General features: G+C 32.9%; 1 protein-coding gene across 1 annotated transcript in view; it reads left to right on the forward strand.

The window, feature by feature from the left end:
• Positions 1-14,871, forward strand: part of TMPRSS15 (transmembrane serine protease 15) — a 159,958-nt gene that overhangs the window by 79,741 nt on the left and 65,346 nt on the right. Inside the window, exons 10-13 of the mRNA XM_074210402.1 lie at positions 3,886-4,026; positions 5,094-5,243; positions 8,246-8,351; positions 10,279-10,429. Of these exons, the coding sequence (XP_074066503.1) occupies positions 3,886-4,026; positions 5,094-5,243; positions 8,246-8,351; positions 10,279-10,429 (548 nt within the window). The remainder of the gene's footprint in view (positions 1-3,885; positions 4,027-5,093; positions 5,244-8,245; positions 8,352-10,278; positions 10,430-14,871) is intronic.

Consider the following 14,871-nt stretch of genomic DNA (forward strand, 5'->3'; position numbering starts at 1 on the left):
TCTAGGATTTTTTTCTTTTTAGGTTTGTTTTTTTTGTTTTGTTTGTTTGTTTATTTTTGCAAGGCAAATGGGGTTAAGCAGCTTGCCCAAGGCCACACAGCTAGGTAATTATTAAGTGTCTGAGACCAGATTTGAACCCAGGTACTCCTCACTCCAGGGCCGGTGCTTTATCCACTGTGCCACCTAGCCACCCCCAATCTTTTAGCTTTCTAAATTACTTCTAATTGCTTTGGGAAGGACTTTTATCTGAAGATATTGGAAATTTTTTTAGTAAAAATAATAACATAAAAACCTGGTTTATTTGAACTCTTTGCTCTCAGCAATCCACTGTACCAGCATTATTCCATACTGCTTCTAAACACTGTGATTAAATAGTGTAAAATATGTGACTCTAGAACATTAAAACCCATATCACATTGAAATAAGGGTAAATTGGAAATGCTGTCTGGTGAAGTATGATTATAGAGGAAAAACTACAATGAAATAAAAATATTTGCAACATTAGAGCAAATAACAGATAGTTGTTACTATGTTACCATACTTCCCTTAAGTTAAAAGCAATACAATAATCTATTTTAAAGGAAATTAATGTCTTGTGAGTGTATTGACCTAAAAAAGAATCCTTGCAGCATGTCCCTGAACCTATTTCTATTCATGTATACAAACTTTACACATGTAAAGAAAGAAAAGATTCAGGAGCTTCCAATGGGAAATTACAAAGAGCTCCCTAATTAGCTGCTGACTGTTGAAAGAAAATAGTGACCTCCTCTTCTTTCTCTTGAAGCCAGGTCACCAACCACATTATGGGACTGTTTAATGAATTTGATATACAGGATTGATACAAAGGTCAGGGGTAATAAGGATGATAGAAAGTAAAAGTGAAATGAGAAGTCCTTTAATTAGTCATGAGATTTTGAAAAAGCCAAAAGAAACGTGAGAAATTTGGGGTTCTTTGGTACAATGATGCTTGTCAATCTAGTGTATTATAAATATCATTCCTATTGACCTCCATAAAATTTGTACTTTGATGCTTCATAATGTATGAATTTTTGATGAGTTATTCAAACAAACTGCAAGTTTCATAGGTCTTCAACTGAAATGTCTTTGAGTACAGTACCTTCAATGCCTTCATCTATCAGCTAAACAGCTAATTTTGGAGAAATTCATAATTAGAACTTTTGCCAACAAGCATTTAATTTTTTCAGCCATAGCAAGCTTCTATGTTGATAAAGTATTATTGACTAAAACATTATTCATATAGTTTTAAATAATGTTGATGATGGAGGAGCAGGGAAAGAAGGACAAAGAGGAAGTATATTCAGTATATATATATATATATGTATATATATATGCACATATATACATATATGCATATCTGTGTCTACACATAACATATTTCAAGAAAAAATAAAGGAGAAAATATGAAGTATTTTTATAGCCTCTAAAGACAAAATTACTTGGTTCAACCCACGGAAACTATTTCTAAAAGAACAGTGTTAGGCCTAGGCATTGCTGTCAAATTATTGGGGTTTTTTTAATGCTACGTTACACTTTCCTGACAACTTATCTCCTCTATTTCTTAGTCATTTAATTTTCATGCCATCTTTTGACTACAAGAGACCTCACTTAGATATCTGGATAAAATTTTGAATCAAGTGAAATTTATCTTTGGGGTCCACTAATTTCCATTTTCAGAAAATCTATAGGGTTGCCCAAATCTTAAGTGCCCCAGATTGGAAGTGGACATGGGAGAAGAAAGGGAGTAAAGGGTAACCCAAAAAATGACCAAAATTAGTGAAACTTTTCCAGTTGGATACCCATAAAATGTATGAAAGTGAATTCACTTTTACTGGTCATGGGGTCATGGCAGAAGAGGGCAACCCAGATCTTAGGCATCAGGTATTAACTATTACAGCCAATCTTGGATTGCAGAGGATATGACCCACAATGCTCTCTCCCTTCCCTCTTCCCCTCTCAATGGAGACCTGGCTCTAATTGCCTTCAAGAACCCTGGTCTAGCCCAGGGATCCTTTGATTTGTGGATCACCTGGTTCCATTCTTCTATGTGCAGTTACAAAAGACCTTTATTCCAAGAGCAACAGCCTTCTTACCTACTGGTCCTAGGATTATTATTGAAGGTGGGAGGGAGAAATCCTCTGACTTCTGCCATTGTCAAATTTCTTCCTTACCTTTGGGGAAAAAACTTGGAAAAGGGGTGGGGGGGAGTGTTGGATTTAGAATTGGAAAACCTAAGTTCAAAACCTGGATACATTTCTTAGCTTCTCTAGGACACAGTTCCCTAAAGTGATGACTTTAAAAGTCCTTTAAATCTCCAAACTCTGTAATCCTATGAAATTCAGATAACAACATTTATTAAGTGCCTATTATGTGACAATTCCATATGCTAAGTGAGTGCAGCACAATTACAACTTGATATTTTATTACATAGTAAACTTTTTAATATAATAAAATTGTAGTAAATTCTTAATATTATTTCATAATATGAAAGTTAAGGAAATTGTTTTTATAGATACTATGAAAAGAGGATAGAAAGTTTGTTGTTACATAAAGTTTGGAAACAGCTTAAAGAAGGGAAAACCTGTCTAAGTAGCTAGGTCTCTTAAGAGACAAAATTACAAATTTGTGGTGGTGATAATATAAAAGCCTTATAGAAGGGAAAGCTAGGTGGCGTAGTGGATAAAGCACCGGCCCTGGAGTCAGGAGTACCTGGGTTCAAATCTGGTCTCAGATGCTTAATAATTACCTAGCTGTGTGGCCTTGGGCAAGCCACTTAACCCCGTTTGCCTTACAAAAACCTAAAAAAAAAAGCCTTATAGAAGTGAAAGGATGATTCTCTAGTGGTGAAAATATGCACTTTGTCTTTGTTAGATGAAATATCTGTAATCTGGGATTTTACCTGATGAGCTAAGCAACAGACAGAATGCAGTTTGATTCCCAAGTGGTTTGGCCTGAAGTTAGGAAGACCTGAGTTCAAATGTAACCTCAGAGACTAGTTTAGATCCTGGGTAATCACTTAATCCTTTTTGTTTCCATTTCCTTATCTATAAAATGAGCAGGAAAAGAAAATGGTAAACCACTCCAGTACCTTTGCCAAGAAAATTCCAATTGGTATAATAGTCAGACACAACTGAAACAACTAAACAATAGAAACTCAATTGCATTTTTATAGGCCTAAAATTTTGTAAACTGATATTATACTGATCAAATTTAATCTTTCCAAATAATTCATTGTGCTAAACACTAAGGCTTCACAAGACAAAAGAAACTAAACTGTGCCTGCTCCCAAGAAGCTTGCATCCTACTGAGGATAACAGCAAAAACAACAAAACAAATCAAATACAAACAAATGAAAAATCAAAAAGAACATTTACTTTTTTCTTTTTTGTAAAGAGAAGAATTTTGAGAAAAAGTCACTCTGCCTTTAGTTTCAAAATTATTTTGGTTTCAAAATTATTCTTTTCAAAATATATATCTGTTGTTTGTTTAGAAATGAGAAAGTTTATTATCAATCATCTTGCTAGACTATTATTTTAGCATATTAGCACCTTCCAAATTCACCATCTCATATCACCTCTTTGTCTTTAACACTATCTTGCTCAGTACAAATAATAAAAGCTTACAGTTTTATAACTATTTGTTTCATGTATCCTTAGATGAAAAAAATTAATGTACATGTATGTACTTATATGTATACTGTGGATAAGTAAAATTCAAACATATGTTTAAATAGTACAGATTATTTTGTGATTCTTTGAATTTTGTCATGACAAATAAATACCATGAAAATATATATTGCCACAGTGTTTCAGTTCATATGGAAAAACTGTCTTTTCTTTTTAAAAAGTTATTTGCTTTCTCTTTTAGCTTCCCTCCCAAGATCTGATCCAGGAACATTATACATTTTTTCTAATCAAGCAACTATAAAGTTTTTTATAGATTCTGATGAAATTGATTATATTGGCTTTAATGTCACATATACTGAATTTAACAGCAATGAACTCAATAGTAAGTATTGCTTTCTCTCACTTGAAGTTTCAAAGCTGCAACATCTTTAACTTGTTAATAATTTTAAAAATAACAGAGCCAGAACTGAAAATTGTAGTTCAATTAATGTTGCCAAATAAGCACTTATTGAAAATCTACTCAGTATAGAATACCATATTAGATGGTATGGGAAAATACATGGAAGAGGAATATAATGAATGCTTACAGCATAACTGAATAGAAGATAGAACATAGACTCAAAAATAGGGAAAAATTACAAATCTGTGCAAAATAATACTTTTAGAGTTGAATATACAAATATTAAGAAGATAGTGCAGCGGCAGCTAGGTGGCGCAGTGGATAGAGCACCAGCCCTGGAGACAGGAGTACCTGAGTTCAAATCCGACCTCAGACATTTAATAATTACCTAGCTGTGTGGCCTTGGACAAGCCACTTAGCCCCATTGCCTTGCAAAAACCTAAAAACAAAAAAAAGATAGTGCAACATGAGAGAGTATAAGGAATTAGGGATGATATTGAATTGTAAACCTAAATAACAGGAAAAATGATAGTGCCCTTGACAGAAATAAAGAAATAAGTTTTGGAGGAAAGGTCATGAGTTCTCTATTGAGAATGTTAAATTTGGGATATCTAAGTTTGAAATAGTCAAACTTAAGAGGGATTTGGTAATGCAGAATGGTTTAGGAGTCTTATTAGGTCTTATTAGTTTGTTGGTCTGAGATTTATTTGCTTAGATTTGATATAGTTGATCCCTGAAAAAGAATGGAGAGAATCATACAGCTTGCTGTTCCCTTCACATGACTTTCTATTTCCCATATCCATAGCTTAAGTAGATATTCCAGCATGTCTGAAATATTGTTCCTCCTCCCATCTAGCCTCTGAGAATCCCTGTAGCCAAGGTGATAGGATTCAGAATGAAAAGAAATACCATAGAAAAGTATAGAATTGTCAGTTGAAAAACCTCAAATGATAAATTGTCATTTAAATGTTTCAGAATGCTCTTATTATACCTACTCATTATATTATTCGTTACTGCAACATTGTTTTCGATATTTTTATTATTCATAGATTATGACAAAATTAACTGCAACTTTGAGGATGGATTTTGTTACTGGATCCAAGATCTAAAAGATGATAATGAATGGGAAAGAGTTCAAGGAATTACTTTTCCCCCTTTCACTGGACCGGATTATGATCACACTTTGGGCAATTTTTCAGGTATAATTGATTTGTATTCTTAAGTAAAAGTAAAAGAAAGATCCCTAACAAAAGTAAACAAGTAGTCTTTACAGCTTAAGTAATGAGTACTCAATGTTTGTTGACTGACCAAATTCTTTCTCGAATTCAATCTATCCTAAACACATTTGCCCAAGTGATTTTCCTAAAGCACAAGTTTAAAAACCTTCTTATAAAAGATGTTTTAAATGTAGAACACTGAATTCACAATAGTCTATTCAGATTTTTTCCTTACTGATTCAGTTAAAACTAATTTCTGAGAGTGCATGTATGTGCATGCTTGTATAAAGGTTACAACAATATATTCAGTGCTAGGTTAATAACCAGAGGATTTATTATTTAAAGCATAAAATTGACCATAAAATGTTTTTATAATATTTTATAATATTATGAAATATGCATGCTCTTAATATAAAACATTTTATCTACTATCATGAAAACATCATTAAAATCATGTTTTATAATATTATTTATAATATTATGAAAATGATAATTAGTTCTATTATGTAATTTAAAACTTGTTTATTACTATCTCTGAGTCAATATTAAATGCCTACTATTTTGATGACTTAAAAACAAAAAAAAGGAAAGGAATATGGGAAAATTAATCACAAAAAAAGAAAAGGAGAGGAATTGATGCATATTTAGAGAAGTTATGAACTGGTAGAGTCATTCTGCAACAATTTGAAACTATGTCCAAAAAGTTATTAAATTATTCAATACAACTTCGACCCAGCAATGCAACTACTTAGCCACCAAGATGATCAAAAAAAGAGGAAAAGATTCTATAAGTACTAAAGTATTTGTGGTGGTAAAGAACTGGAAATAAAGTTGGCTCCAATGGCTGAAGAAATTATAGCTTAGATGTATAATGAAATACATTTCCCCCATACTAGGAGACTTCAACATACATATTGATACTCCTTAAACACCCTAACCTCAGACCATTCATGTCCCTTGAACTATTCCTCCACTATAGCCTAGACACCAATAAAGACAGTCATACTCTTGCTCTTTCCATGATCCACAGATCCACTTCCGATGTTTGTGAACTGTGAAATCCATTATCTGGTCTCAGTCTATTGTTATTTCATCTCCCTCCTGCCTTGCAATCTCAGACTCTGATCTATATTCACACTATTAACTCATCAGATATTTTTCAGGCCATCAGTCTTTCACTAGCTACACTCTCCTCCTCCATAACTTGGTGACATCTGTCCTCTTGAGTCTTTTGTTCCCTTATCCTGTTGACCTTGCCCTGACAAACTCTACCTTGGATCACTCTCATCATCTGCTGCCTTTGCTCCAACATAGGGGTCACTGAATAAAGTCAGAAAAAAAAATCACAAAATGCAATAGGTGCTGTTGAATAAAGCCAGAAAAAAAATCACAAAACATGGGCTATTAAGAAGTTAAATTACTGTGATATAAAGACAAAAGGAATCAACATATTTTTAAAGTATTGGATTCTGTAGTCCTATGCAGAACTGCCTGTCTCCAATTAGAAAAGGTTTTCCTGACATAAATTAAATTTGCCTCTTTGAAAGTTCCAACCATTACACCTGATTCTGTCTTCTGAGGATCAAATGGAATAAGGAAAGATAAAAGGAAAGAAAAGAGAAAGGAATGAAGGAAAGAAAGAAGGAAGAAAAGAAGGGAGAGATCTAGGGAGGGAGGAAGGAAGATTATGATCTATTATGTTATTATTTTATTTTGTTTTTCTGTTAATTTGTATAAAAAAACCTGCTTGACTAGATGCATTGATTAAATTGACTGAATATTACTTAATTATCAACAGCCATGCCTATACCCTAGCTCCTAGTAAATACAGAGGTTTAAAAACAAAGCAGCATTATCAATCATATTGCTGATGCTACAAATATTAATATTAATAGACTGATAAAAGAAAAATACTCTTATACTTAGAAAATTAATTTATTTCATTTTTTCTTATTCTTACAAATTTATTCTTGAGTATGTTTTCATAATGGGCAAATATATTTCTAGAAGAGAATAGGCATATTGTTATAAATATATATGCATATACAAAAAAAGAACAATTATTAACAAACATATATATTATATATAAAATCTTTTCCCCCTTTTACTGGTAGGACTAAACTTTTCAAGAAATGTTTGGAGACCACTAATTTATGGGATTTCGTATAACCTGAAACTAATTTTCTCAACATGAAGTATACCAAAAAGTAGGAACAATATATAAATTTCCAATTTTTTTGTCTCGATTGGAAACTAGGGATCATGTGATAGAAAAAATTCACAGGAGAATATAGGAAGGGGAAGGGAAATACTACTATAGAATTTGGTTAATTGGAAAATGACTGAACAAATCAGGTACATGAATATAATACAATATATAGTACTATAAGAAACAATGTGAGAGAAGCATGGTAAGATTTATATGGACTGATGTGAAATGTAGTATACAGAAAAAGGAAAATATAAACATTGATTACAATGTAAATAGAAAGGATAACAACAGAACAATTGAAATTGAATGCTTTGAAATTATAGTGGTGAAGTTTAGCATTTAGAAGTATTGAAGGCACTTCTGCCCCCACACCTTGTTTTATGGGGGGGGGCATTACTGATATGTTTTAGTTGCAATTTATTTATTTGTACTTGTTGTATCACTCCAATAGAAGATTCTTGATGTCAGGGATTACTTAAAGGCTTTTTTAAATTGCTATCTCTAGTACCTAATACAGTTTTGTATTAACTGTCTGTTCTGTTGAATATCTCATTCTCATCCTTCGTAAATTCACCAAAGGAAATCTCAGTGTTCTGCATTACTCTATTTTTTCCTGACAACATAAAAATGCTAATAATTGTACATTATCTTTCCACTCTTGATGCCATTTTTATAGGACCAACATACACTCATATACTACTTCATACTATTTACTTTTTATTCTAAATGTTAAAAAAAGTATAAAAATCAAATTAACCATTTTTTAAAATAGGATTTTATGTCTCTACCCCAACGGGGCCAGGAAATAGAAAAGAAAGAGTACGACTTTCAAGTCTACCTTTAGTTCCCTCTTCAGATCCAATTTGCCTGAGTTTCTGGTAAGTCAAACTTATTTAAAATGTGACTATTAAATTCATATTGCAGCAAATAAGAAAGCGTTATTCATTTTCTGATTCAGAGATTTCAAAGTACACCTACTAAACCCATTGTTGTAGTTTTTCAGTTATTTCATTCATATCTGACTATGAACCCAACTGGAGTTTTCTTGCCAAAGATATTGAAGTGGTTTGCCATTTCCTTCTATAGTTCATTTTACAGATAAGGAAACTGGGGCAAACTGAGTTAAGTAACTTGCTTGGATTAACATAACTAAGAAGTATCTGAGGACAGATTGAACTCAGGTCTTCCTCACTCCAGGGCTTGTGCTCTATATACTGTGATATTGAGTCATCTTACCAAAACACATAGTGTCTGTTGATTAAGCAATAATTGTGTATGGACAGTAAAATAAGCCCCCAGGACAGACAATGATCTTAAGACTCATGGTAACTTGTTCAATCTGAGCTAGGAAATTGTATTTATTTGCTGTATTTTTAAGTTTCTGTTTGTCCATGTTAAGACAAATATTTTATGTGATAAGGAAAAAATTATTAAATTGTTCAAATAATTACTTTCACTTTAAAAAAGGTTTTTTGAAGGTAATATAAATCAAATGGAATAATAATAAATACCAAAATAATTTCACATATGTGGTCTGCAGTTATCAATTTTAAAGGATTTCCAACCCATAGAGAGTAATTGTGTACCTTACTACAAGTTCCATACAGAGTAGAAAATAAGTACTTTTGAATTAAATCAGATTATTTGTGAGTGATGTTAGAAATGAAACTATTAATGCAACAATTCATAGAAAGACACACATATTCCCTAATGAATGCCTTAACACAATCCTTAAAGATCTTTCAGAGGCCATATTAAATAAATATAACATAAATTAAAAGTTTAGCCACAAAAATATGTTGTTGCATTAATGCTTCTTACTACATTCCTTAATTATTTAAATGCTATTTGGCAAGGATTAGAATTTCAGCATGATACTTTAAGTTTTCCATAAAATATTTATCACTAAGGACTTTGAAATGAAAGAGATTATATAATATCATAGATTTGAACCTGGAAGGGAATTAAAGTCATTTCTCCACAAAAGTACAGTATAGAGAAGTTATAACTTGCTTATAGTAAGAGAACTAGAATTTGAACCCAGACCTTCTGATTTCAAATACAGCACTCTTTCCATATTATCATATTGGGGAATGTTAGCATTATTCCTCCCTTAATTAGAAATTCTGTTCGAACTCTTCGTAAGAGCTTTCTCCTAGCTGTTAAATACATGCCAAATGTTAGAGGGTTCTCAGAATTTCTTCTATCACCTCATTCCCTAAAATGTATTTATTGAGTTTCAAAAGTCTGCCTGGTACACTCTTAGTTCACTAAGTATTCTAAGAAGGAAAAAAGATGGGAAAGTCCTCTATTCTTGGCCTATTGATTTTATTTATTTATTATACTTCCACTTTTTTAAAAGTATATTTTCCAAATTACATGTGAAAACAATTTTTAACATTTAAAAAAAGTTTTGAGTTCCAAATTCTCCCACACATATTGAGAGGGTAAGCAATATAGAATACGCAAGCATTTTCAGTCATGCAAAATGTATTTCCATATTAGTCATATTGTGAAAAACAGCAGACTAAAAACAAACAAAAAAAAGTTTTAAAAATTCTTTGATCTATCAATTCTTTTTGTGGTAATGCATAACTTTTTTCCTAATTTATTTGGCATTGTCTTAGATCATATTTCTGAGAATGGTTGTTCATAGTTGATAATCTTAAAATATTGCTGCTATTGTGTTATTTTAAAGTTGTTTGGAGGGGGGATTTGGGAGAGCTCAATAGAGATCCGCCTTTTCCATCTTAGCTGTATTTCTAATTTTTTAAGGATAACAAAACTTTTATAATTCTAATCTAGGTATTTTATGTATGGTGAAAACGTCTACCTTTTAAGTGTGAATATCAGCACCAAATATGATACAGAAAAGACAATTTTTCATAAAGAAGGAAATTATGGTGCCACTTGGAACTACGGACAAGTAACAATAAATGAAAAAGTTGAATTTGAGGTCAGTGAAGATGCTGTCTATATTTTCAAATACTAGAGAGTCATATTGCTCTGACTTCTATTTTTTTTAGTTTTTAAGCCAAATTACTATGTTATCTTTTATATTCTATTTCTTTATATCCTATAAATTTATCCCAAAATTTTAATGGCTAAAAACTGTTTCTAAAGTGAGTCAGTATTAGGGAGTAAGAATAGCCATCTCTACCCATAAAGTCAGTTAGATGACTCAATGAGTAAAGCACTGGTCTTGAAGGCAAGAGGAACTGGGTTCAAATTTGACCTCAGACACTTACTAGCTATATGACCTTGGGCAAGTCACTTAACCCTGATTCCCTTGCATACAGGGCCATCTCCAGTTGCCCTGAATCACTGGACCCAGATGGCTTGGCAGAAAAAAATAGTGCCCTCACTCACATCCAATTCATATGCTTATCATGGCATATCCATCCTGATGTATGGTCTTCTTTGAAAATGAAGGACAAACATCATCAGGACTACTGGAGATGACCCTGGATGTGAGGTAATCAGAGTTAAGTGACTTGTGCATGGTTACACAGCTATTATGTATCCTAATTGCCCCTAATATGTATCCTAAAAGGTGCTTAAAAGTTTGACTGACTTTCCCATTCAGTTTATCTTCCTCTGTTCTTATTTCCACATTGTATCCTATATCTACATCTTCTTCTCTCCACAAATTAATTTTATATGTACTCATTTTCCTCTCCTTTTTCTAACTAGCTTTGAAATAATATTAAAAATAAATTCACACTAAGGTGTTATAGCTTAATGTCTTCCCAAAATACTTGCATTTAAAACAAAGTAATAATGCTTAAGACAAAGGAATGAGCCTTTACTAGTAGAATTTCAGCTAGCATAGATAGTAGAGATAAATGATGTTCTTTAAGCAGAAGAGTGCTTCAAATACCCCTAAAATCACAGTGACCAGGTATATCTGGTATTTTCCTGTCCTTGCTTTTCTTCCCATTTCCCACTTTGATAACATCTCTATTCTCCAGGTTGCTTTTACCCAACGTTGTTTTTTCTTTGGCCAAATCCCTCCCTCTTATCTTCCATTTATTTCTTAATAATATGCCCTATATTACTTCTAAACCTTCTGTGGACATGTGCTTTTTTAATCACATATTCCAAGAAGCTTTCTTGAACTTATAAACTTTATGCTAGTAATAGTTTTCTTCTTCACAATATCTAGTAACTCAGATTCTGTCAAATCCTTCATGGAATCAATCAATATCAATAATATTGATTATAAATATTTATAATAGATAATTAAGCAATATTAAATATCTACTATATGCAGGCACTGCGCTAAGCTCTGGAGAGGCAGAAGATCCTCAAGGAGTTAACAATCTAATAAGGGACACAATATAAAAATCAATATATACAAACAAAGCTATATGCAGGAAATACTGCAAAAAAATTAACAAAGAAAGCACTAGAGTTAAGAGGGTATGGGGAATGCTTCCAATAAGAGATGGGATTTTAGTTGGTACTTAAAGGAAGCCAGGGAAGTCAGGAGGCAGAGAGGAGGAGACATAGAACACTGCCAAAGAAAATGCCCAGAGCTGGGAGATGGTGTCTTGGTCATGCAATAGTCAGATCAGAGTCACAAAGCCATCAAAAAGAATTATTAAGGAGCAAGATATAAAGAATACTGAAATAGAAATTATGTTATGTTATGGCTATGTTATGTTATGCTATGTTCCTTTATATCATACATTACATTCATCATGTTATATTTATTATATTATATTATATTTAATACATTAGTTATAAAGGACTTTGCAAATAGAACAATTTGCATTTGATCCTGGAGGCAATGCTTTAGGAAAAATCATTTTAGCGATTAAGTAAAGGATGGATTGGGAAGAAGAGAGACTGGAGGCAGGCAGACCCACCAGAAGGCTATTTCAACAGCCCAGGTATGAGGTGATAAGATAATGCACTAGAATGGTGGCACTGTCAAAGGAGAGAAGGGCTATATTTGAGAGATTCTGAAAAAGGTGCAATTCAGAGGCCTTGACAATAGATTTGTTTTGGGAAATGAGAGATAGTGAAAAATCCAGGATGATTCCTGGTTATGAATCTGGGGGTTGTAAAGATTGTGTTGTACTCTACAATGATAGGAAAGGTATGAGGCTTGAGGGAGGGCTAAGAGGGGAAAAAAGTTCCATTTTGAACATAATGTGTTCAAAATATTAACTGGATATAGTTTGAGATGTCTGAAAGGGAGTTGTAGATAAGAGATTGGAGTTCAGGAGAGAAGTTGGAACAGGGTAGGTAGATTTTTAGAATCATCAACATATGGATAATTAAATCTGCAAAAGTTGAATAAATCACCAATTAAAGTAGTAGAGAAGGTGAAGAGAAGAGGGCCTAGGACATAACCCTGAAGAACACTTTTAGTTTGCAGGATCTCGCAAAGGAGACAGGGAAGGAGATGTCAAAAAGAAAGGAAGAGAACCAGGAGAGAATAGTGTCCTGAAAAACTAGAGAGAAAAGAAAACCAAGAAGGAGGGAGTAATTATCAGTATCAAAAGCTGCAGAGAAGACAAGGATAATGAAGATAGAGTCTTGGTACTAGAGGATGAGAGAGAGAGAGAGAGAGAGAGAGAGAGAGAGAGAGAGAGAGAGAGAGAGAGAGAGAGCAATAGCATGATGTATGGTAAATAAGACTTCTTGAATGTAGCCATTCAAGATATAGGACCATATTTATGGAGATAGAAGGATTAAGTGACAATTTTTTCAGGGCATGTTTGTAGGCAGTGGAGGATGAACCAGTAGACAGAAAGATTGAAATTAAGTGAAAAATGTGTAAATGACAGAGGGAGCAATCTATTGGAGAAGATGAGATAGAAGGGGATTTTTTGAGCAAGTGGAGGAGTTAGCTTTGATAAGGAATAAGACCATTTCATCATGTGAGACAGAAGTGAAGGAGGAGATAGTGAAAGAAAAGTAACAAGAAATAAAAAAGCAGGAGGAAGGAGTTTACAGAGAATGACCTCAATTTTTTTTCTATAAAACATGAGGCAAAGCTCATCTGAGAGAGTGGAGTGGGGAAGGGGAAGCCTTATTATTCAGTTATTTTGAAATTCACCTAACTTTACAATTATCTAGCTCATTATCTTGTTTATAAGGATTATACTGTCAAATATAAAGCCATGTGAAACACAAAATATAGGTAAACTATGTCTATAGTATTCCTTTATTCCAACAATCCATTAACTCTGTCCAAAAAGGATATTAAGGATATTATAATAATTTGTCATGACCTTATTCTGACCCTTAAAGATCATTTCTCTTTCATAAACTAATTTTAAATAATATGATCTGCCATTTTGCCAATAATCAAAGTGGAAATTGCTTTTCTGTGATTTGCAAATATTGTCAACTCTTATTTTTAAAATTAGTTGGTTTTTTTTTTGTCAAGAAAGATCATTGGGGCGGCTAGGTGGCACAGTGGATAGACCACCAGCCCTGGAGTCAGGAGTACCTGAGTTCAAATCTGGCCTCAGACACTTAATAATTACCTAGCTGTGTGGCCTTGGGCAAGCCACTTAACCCCATTTGCTTTTCAAAAAAAACCTAAAAAAAAAAAAGAAAGATAATACACACATACACACACACACATCTAAAAAATGAATGGAAATAAAAATATATTTATTATTTTAAGAACAAAGGTCAAAGAAAAAATTACTTATCAACAGTGGAAATTTAGTTCAATCAGAAACCCACAAAAACAGTCAGGTTTTTAATCTAACTCTGTGGACACTCCCCAAGAAGGGAAATAAACGATGTTGTTTGACAGGCAACTGCTCCTTCCATCACATTCTCATCTTATGAATAATCCATTGATTGGAAGTGACTCTAACAACAGTACTCTCTTAGTTCACCCTTAATATTGAGATTAAATAAGGCACTCATAAGTCATTGAACAGTTAACAAAAGGAGTTTTATTTTGTTCTTACATAGTAGAGATACACAACAAGGATGCAAAGGCACTTAGCTTTTCTGGATATGACATTAGTTTTGGACTTTAAAACAACTGACATCAACAGATACGATCATTTTTGTTTATAGAGAAGAACAGAAAAAAGGGATCTTATATGGAACTGTGAATTTCTATTATGCATAGTTATTCTTTTTAAAGTATATAATGCATTTAACATATTGGTTCCAAAGTTGTCTTATTTCTCTCTGAGCCTCCTGTTTTATTCTGTGGTTCTTTGAAATGCTTCACTGATGATCTTAATCTATTTTTTCCTGTCACCTTATTATCATCCCCCCCTCTTCTCCCAGTGTTCCTTCTCATAAGACTAACAACAAAACAAAAAAGTCTTTTGAAACCTAGTCAAGCAAAATAAATCAATGCATTACACATTTCCAAAAATGTATGTCTTGCTCTTCATCTTTAATTCATCACTA

Source organism: Macrotis lagotis, chromosome 1 (genome assembly GCF_037893015.1).
Source record: "Macrotis lagotis isolate mMagLag1 chromosome 1, bilby.v1.9.chrom.fasta, whole genome shotgun sequence".
NCBI lineage: Eukaryota > Metazoa > Chordata > Mammalia > Peramelemorphia > Peramelidae > Macrotis > Macrotis lagotis.